This window comes from Xiphophorus couchianus, chromosome 9 (assembly GCF_001444195.1).
Source record: "Xiphophorus couchianus chromosome 9, X_couchianus-1.0, whole genome shotgun sequence".
In the NCBI taxonomy this organism is placed as follows: Eukaryota; Metazoa; Chordata; class Actinopteri; order Cyprinodontiformes; family Poeciliidae; genus Xiphophorus; species Xiphophorus couchianus.
Genome location: NC_040236.1, coordinates 18,378,088 through 18,385,760, shown reverse-complemented (window position 1 = coordinate 18,385,760; position 7,673 = coordinate 18,378,088). Strand labels below are relative to the sequence as shown.

General features: G+C 39.8%; 1 protein-coding gene across 1 annotated transcript; it reads left to right on the top strand.

Moving 5' to 3' along the window:
- Window positions 1–2,385: 2,385 nt before the first annotated feature.
- On the top strand, window positions 2,386–7,362 carry LOC114150855 (ras-related protein Rab-11B). Its single transcript, XM_028027586.1, has 5 exons — window positions 2,386–2,554; window positions 4,895–5,090; window positions 5,176–5,369; window positions 5,454–5,534; window positions 6,638–7,362. The coding sequence occupies exons 1-5, from the start codon at window positions 2,515–2,517 to the stop codon at window positions 6,781–6,783; spliced, it is 657 nt and encodes a 218-aa protein (XP_027883387.1). The 5' UTR covers window positions 2,386–2,514; the 3' UTR covers window positions 6,784–7,362.
- The last annotated feature ends 311 nt before the right edge of the window (window positions 7,363–7,673 follow it).

The following is a 7,673-nucleotide window of genomic DNA, read 5'->3' as shown; positions in this document are numbered from 1 at the left end:
TAATTGTAAGCTGTTGTAAGTTCTCCAAAGTAATCATTTTTAAAATATTGCAACAGTAATTTTTCTTAAATTTATGTTTTCTTTTTAAAATGGATTTTAAAAAGTCACTCGTTATACATCACCGGAAATGCTGAGTCTTACGTGACTCAGTATTCCTGGATTAGAAATATGAAACGTCATGGAAACCTAGACGTTTTTTTTGATTGAATTTGATCAAATTCAGCACTGAGGTGGTTTTTTTTTGAGAAATTTTGAAGTTCAGTTTCTCTAGCAGGTTGTTTTGATAAACTTATCTTTTTTTAAAAAAATGTATAAATGCTAGATATTAATTGATTAAATTTACATATTAAATTAAATAACTTTTTAAGACAAAATTAAAAGTTTGGGACTTGGACTGGACTCACGACTTCCATTTCTTGACTTTTGTTTTAATTTCAGGTGGAGGCGTCTTCATCATTTTTCTTAACGCTTATGAAGTTGTGAAATAATAATAAAAATTAGGGCTGAGGTGGATCAAATATTTTTTATAAATCTGCTGCATTTAATTGGGGATTTTCTCACCAACGTACAATATTTATCCTTTCAAACTCCACCAGTTTTCATATTTTTCCACAAGAAAATATTGCAAAAGTTACTAAAGTTTTTACTGTATAAAATGCATATATGTTTCATATTTTAGCAAAAAATAAAAAGTAAATATGAAGTGAGTTTTATTTTAATAACATACAAACAGGGGGAAAAAAAACACAATTTGAATGTCCTTATTTCAAAAACTGTAGTTATGTGAAGGTTTTAGTTATTGGTGCTGTGATTTAGGTGAACGGACATAAACACATGACTAACACTCAGTGGAAACAATCATTGTCCAGGCTGATGTGCTGCACGAGATCATTTCATATCAATGTACGATTCATAGGAATGTATAAACATAAACAGTACACTTACACTCAATAAAGCTGCTGTGCCAGATGAATAGTGACTGCACGGTTTGTCCAAAGTCCAGATTGCTACTCACTCTTAGGGCAGGGATTAGTTTGGATCCACCTGATGACTCACTGTCAGTAAGGTTTATCTGCAGCTGCACGCGTTATATTTCTCATTTTCTCACTGTGGGACGTGCAACTACACTGAGTTAGAGTTTAATTTGCAGCAGTCTGCTGCTCTCAGGAGCACTGCTTCATTTCTCATCCTCTATGTTCTTTAAACCTTATCTAGATCAGCCATGCAGCTAAGAAGGAAAGCATAATTTTTAAGCACTTCAATTACAGCAGAGCTCCGCTGAGGTATAAAGCACCACTGAATAAATGATTTCCAACAGCAGCAAAGTTAGTTTATTAGTTCGGTAATTGAGAGTATGTGTTTGGCACTTTCTACCACATTAACTGAGCTCTAATATTTCATTGGTAGTTTATGTTTATGCTTTAGGTTTGTGTAAATTCTTGGGAGCCCCAAGGTATAGGCAGCTCAGCTAATCAACTAATTCCACTGGTTGCTTGAAAATAATAATAAAAATAAAAACTTCCCCTCTCTTCTCTGTCTCTCCTGAAACGACAATAGTTAGAATGAGCAAGAGTCCGTAAATTAAATTCCTTTTGGGTTCTCATACAACCTGGTGTTATGCTTGTGGGTGGATGGATGAATAAAATAAGAATTCATAAACCTGCACTAGCCCTGCTCCTGAGAAATAAGTAATAGACAGAGGTGTACTATATCCTGATTTATATAGTCAGGATATAGTAACAGAAAACAGTGTTTTCTGTTAAATCTTTCTTGTATTTATTCTTCTGTGTCATGTTCTCTGCAGTTCGGTAAAAATGACATCACTGTGGGGTTAAAGTATGGAGAAAAGAAGGCATATTTCAATATTATTTAGTGAAATGCATTTTAAAAATGCATGAAACTGCATCCATGCATGAAACAGCATGCCTTTTGCATCACTCAAAATGGATTGGAGCTTTCTCTAAGTAAGTTATGTACTATATAATTTAGATTCTTACTATAGATATCTTGGGGGTTAGATTCTGATTCACCTCAATCCTCCCTTGACTCCTCCAACGTCTGATTCCTTCTCGGTGCTGTGTAAAAATCTCCCACATTTTAAGGGAAGTAATTGGTGTTCTCCACACTGCAATAATTTGCTCTCTAAGGTATGATTTTAAGAAATGTAATTAACTCTCCACATAAACAGCTCTCAGGCTAATGCCGAAGATATTCCCTGTTTCTCAGGAGGATATGAATTCCCAGAAATTACAGTGTCGTGTAAGCTTTGCTTCTGAAACCCTGTATGCTGTTAAACCGACCAGATTGACTGAGATTTTTATTTATTTATTTATTTTTGCGTATTTTCTCCACCTGCAGAAGCTGCGTAGCGGTACGTCACGCAGCGTCTCTGCTCCTCTTACGCAACGTGCGCCTGGTTCTCCTCCTGTCATTTCGGCGCACCACCACCCTGGTCAGTTGGGGGAACTATTTTCTCTCGTCGCCGCTCTCTCCTAGAGCTGTCTGAACGTCAAAATGGGGAACAGAGACGACGAGTATGACTTCTTGTTCAAAGGTGAGTGGAACAGACGGAGGTTCGCGTTATTTACAGGCTATTCTCAAAACTAGCATATGCTAGCTGCGTTATCGTCGCTGGTAAACATCAGCTAGCGGTGGCTAGCCGAGCTGTTTTTGTTCCCCGTTGACTCACTTCCTCTGTTTAATCCATCCCTTATTCACAGCTGCTTTAGGTGTGCCAGTGCTCGTTTTTGTGTCCAGGTCTGACTCTTCGTTTTCAACACGTTTTGGAGAAACCAGAGCGTGTTGTTTTTGGTGAGGAGTCCTGCAGGCTAGTGGTCAGGAGGATAGAACTAAAACACACTGGCTGTGTTTAAAACTTTATTATCGTCTGTCACAACTAGACTGTGCTTTTAACCACACAGTGAAATCTTATTCAGACGCTCACATGGCTTGTTTTTGTCTGCTTCATCTTCTCAACCCTAGGTTTTTGTTTGTTTTTTAAGAGTTGCTTTGTTGGATACTTGATCCCTGAGGGAGGAAACTCGCTCCCTGTCAAAGGAAGAAAGAGGAAACTCCATTGTTGTTTTTTTTCTGTCAGGTTTCCAATTACCTCTGATCACAGGTACTTTCCAATCAGTCACTTCTCTGTCAGTCTGATGACTACAAGCTCCTTTCTTTACCAAACAAAGCTGGATCTTATCAGACCACATCACTAAATCTGTGTCACTAGACCTATTTTTTTTCCTGGAGGAAGAAGGAAGAAGTCCAGTTTCCTGCAAACATGTACAGTATATGCTGCATATCCACGTCTTTATTTATTATAAAACTCAAATGAAGGGTTTTACAGTGAAGCTTGCCTTTCACCCTGCCAATGCATTATTAATACGCAGCAGTTAAAGGGGCCCCAGTCTGCTGCAGCCGTTTGGACTCTGGCTTCAGGATACTGATGACTCGTCAGGATGACACAGGAACAGAAGTCTTGAGAAAGCGTTGAGTCAGATTTCTCGGAGCGCAGGCCTTTGGCAGCTCCTTCCTGCCTGATTCCCAACAGGCCAGAGTCTGACAACAATCCCTCTGCATAGAGAAAGCAGAGCTTTCTGGCACTTTCACTTTGAAAAGTCACTGTGTGTTTCCAGTTCAGGTATGAGGCGGTGTTAGACTTTCACCTTGAGTAAACGTTTTCTTGCATTACCACAAAAAGTGAAAACAATTAGCATTGTCTAATAAGTTGGGGTTTTTTTTTAAAGAGAAACTGTAGCTTGCAAGGCTCTCCAGTAGCAGTCAGTGTTTCAGCCTCTGACTGAAGACATTGTTGATTTATGACTGCTGCTGTCTTATGACCGTCATGACACTCTAACAGCCCAATCTCTGCACAGCAGCTACAATATCTGACGGTAACCTGTCCCGAATGACGTCATCAGGTGTCGACAAGCACAGCTGATCCATCTCCTTTGCTTTGGCTGCTCCTCTTTAAATCTCTGCCTGGCCATGTCATATAAACAATGTTAATGTAATAAGAGACGTTGATGATTAAAGTTGTAACATTATAGTTTTTCAACTATATATATATAAATATGAGTTAGCAACTGCTAACTTCAGTTAGCATTAGTTAGCATCCAGTTGCCAGCTGGATATAGAACATTCAATCTTTTTGTCATCCAAATCTATTGAGGAACACTGAGGTTATTACAATTACAAGCTGATATGGAAACGAACCAATCAATTTTGCCAGAGATCATGGAAAACTTTTTTTATTTTTTTAACAAATTGTAGTAATAAGCTAAATTGACTGCATTGTTTGATAACCAGGATAAATTGCTCTAAGATGACATTTGTTGTGGATTGGTTGTAAAAGAAAAAAAAAAACAAAGAACTTGCTTCATTTTGAGTCTTCTACAACAGCATGTGACTTAATGCACATTTTTCTTTTTAAAATAAATAAAAAGTTATAATGAATGCTTTTGTAATCCTTTTTTTTCTATTAGTTCCTTTATTTTCTGATTTAAAACAATTTCCTCTATAAAAGAGCCTGCAGCACTTTTTTTTCTTCTCTTTTCTGCGTTGCGGTCCACAAAATATAAAAGTCAGAACCGGCCGGTCAGTCAGACCTCAAAGGAAGTTGGCGTCAACCAGGAAACGTCTTAAATGTGCTGACTAAAAATGTTTCTATGTTTCTAAGTTTATCTTCCTTGTAAGAGTTGGAAATATGTAGTGGCCATTTTTCAGCCAGCTGACCAGCAGTACGCAGCAACATATGAGAAAGGAGTACGCTCCACACGACTGAAAAAACCTCCCTTTAAAACCGAGTTAAAGGAAATTAGTCGACGTCGCAGATATTTGTCGCTACAATATAAGTTCTAAAATGTCCTCACCTCCCTTTGTGGTTCGTTTCCAGTTGTCCTTATCGGAGACTCGGGCGTGGGGAAGAGCAACCTGCTGTCCCGTTTCACACGAAACGAGTTCAACCTGGAGAGCAAGAGCACCATCGGGGTGGAGTTTGCCACCCGCAGCATCCAGGTGGACGGAAAGACGATAAAGGCTCAGATCTGGGACACAGCGGGACAGGAGCGCTACAGAGCAATCACCTCAGCGTGAGTGTTGCCTCGGTTACAAATGTTCACAGCCCGTGGCGTGACGAACCCCCGAAAGATAGAGCTGACTCTGAGCCCTCGCCAGGTACTACCGGGGCGCGGTCGGAGCGCTGCTAGTCTACGACATCGCCAAGCACCTGACGTACGAGAACGTGGAGCGCTGGCTGAAGGAGCTGAGGGACCACGCCGACAACAACATCGTCATCATGCTGGTGGGGAACAAGAGCGACCTCCGCCACCTCAGGGCCGTGCCCACCGACGAGGCTCGAGCCTTCGCGGGTAAATGACGGCGGAACGAGCACGACCGAGCCGTGCAGAGGTATTTCAAAAATGTCCCCCTCTCTCTCTCTCTCCCTACGTCAGAAAAGAACACCCTGTCGTTCATCGAGACGTCGGCGCTGGACTCAACAAACGTAGAAGAGGCGTTCAAGAACATTTTAACAGGTGGGAGAAGCAAGATTCTGCAGATTTGTCTCCAGAAGGGTTGAGAGGGGATACAGAATGCGATATATTCGAATTTGACAAAGTATAAATGTGACATACACGTTGAGATAAGGAGGTTTTACTCATTTAGTGGGACTCAGCGAGGCAACGCATTTTAAAAATGCAGAGATAAGCAGGTTCAACATTGGGCTGTACCAATCTTTGCTAAGGAGAAAACTCAGTTGAAGTATTTTCTCATCTATTTCTCAAGCCCCCCACCCCCCAAGTTCTATTTTTGTGATTAATAATGCATGAGATGCTTTCAGTGGGTGATCAGGTTCTGCTGCAGTGAAGATAGTCAAGAAAAAAAAAAGATGGGTCGATAGAAATGCAGAATATGGTTTGATAAGTCAGATGTGAATGTGCTGGAGGTAAAGCTTTCTGATTATAATACTGAATAATCCTCTGCATATTCATTTGGTAAAAAGATGACTGTATTACCTTAAAGGGCAGGTCAAAACAAAAGTGCCAGTGGTTTCGTCCTGACTGAAACGAAGAATCGGATTATTTGTAATGAATCGTTTTTTAAATAATCTTCAACTAATTTAGCAATCGATTAATCGTTAACTGGGATATACATACAAACTCAAAGAAGGACCATTTTCTGGAAAAAAAAAAACACACATTCAGAGCAGTAATTAAATGAAATCTGGGAAAAAAATTATATGCATTTTGGATAAAAAACAAAAAGCTACTTTGTCTGTAAATGTGTTTCAGTTTTTAACCAGGACAGCAGAATAATTTGCTTTCAAAAACATTTGAACCATTGCTTTTGAGCAGCTGTCCAATTATTAATCAGCTAAACCAGATCAGCCACTCACTGTATTGATGTTAAGTCAAACAGAAAGGGTTGAGCTTTTCACATGTTGATGTTAATAGTGTTTTTTTTTTTAGTTGCGGACGCATCGTGATGAAGTGTTCACTAAAGAAATGCTGTTGTTTCATATTAGTCAATAAAATGTTTATTTGCTCCCCTTTATAAAGGAAATTGAATGATTATTTGAACTATTTATATCCATACTATAATGTTTTTCTCCTCTTACTTTTTTCCCCCCCATCTCCAGAAATTTACCGCATCGTGTCACAGAAGCAGATAGCGGACAGATCTGCGCACGACGAGTCTCCGGGCAACAACGTAGTAGACATAAGCGTCCCACCGACGACCGACGGCCAGAAGGGCAACAAACTGCAGTGCTGTCAAAGCCTGTGACGCTCAGCCTGAAGACACTCGCCCTCCTCCTCTTCATCACGCCACCAGTGCACTTTTATTTCCCACGTAGCTCCCTTTCAAAGCCAGCTCCTTCTTTTTCTTTATCTCGCTCCATTTTCTTCTCTTTTTATTTTTGGCACTTTTTCTGAACCCGTTTCGTTTTATTTTGTAGGAGTACTTTCAAAGTCACTTGTTGCTCTTCTCTCCCGCCGTGAGGGATTTATTTCAGACGCCTTTCATGGCCAAGGATCAGCCAGGCGAGACGATCATGGAGTCAGAGTGAAGGTCCCTGCCAGGCAGGAACGAGGCCGCTGCCTTCAGGAAGCCGTCATGTTCCGCACAGCGAGGTTAGGAAATACATTTCAGCGGTTGCCACTAGGTGGTGCTGTGCAAAACGAACTAAGTAGAGTTACTCCAGCCTGACGAAGCAGTATTATGTATTTGATGGTGTGCTTCTTACTTCCATCTTTCATCATGCCAAAAATATTCTCACTAAGTATTTATTGAAGAAAAGTTGGCTTCATTTGTCATTCAGGTGAAGAACTGTGTAAATTTACAATAAAACTCTTGACTGAAGCACTTTGTCGGATGTTATGTGTCCTTTCTGAAAAACATTTCCTGCTTTAATAGAAATTATAAATAAGTTATAAAGCAGGCCAACCTTAAAATGATAAAATAGTATTTTGTTGTTGAACAGTGGATGATGGTAAAAGCACTGAAATAATAGCATTTGGTCAAAAGCTCAATCTTTTTTCCATTAAGACTGTACTGTTTTATTGCACCCTTGTTAAAGAACAGTGCACGTTTTATTACAGTTTTTGCTCCAAGGAAAACAAAATGACCTGGACAGACTTCCAAAGCATTCATGTATCCTAGTACGTTTAATGCAA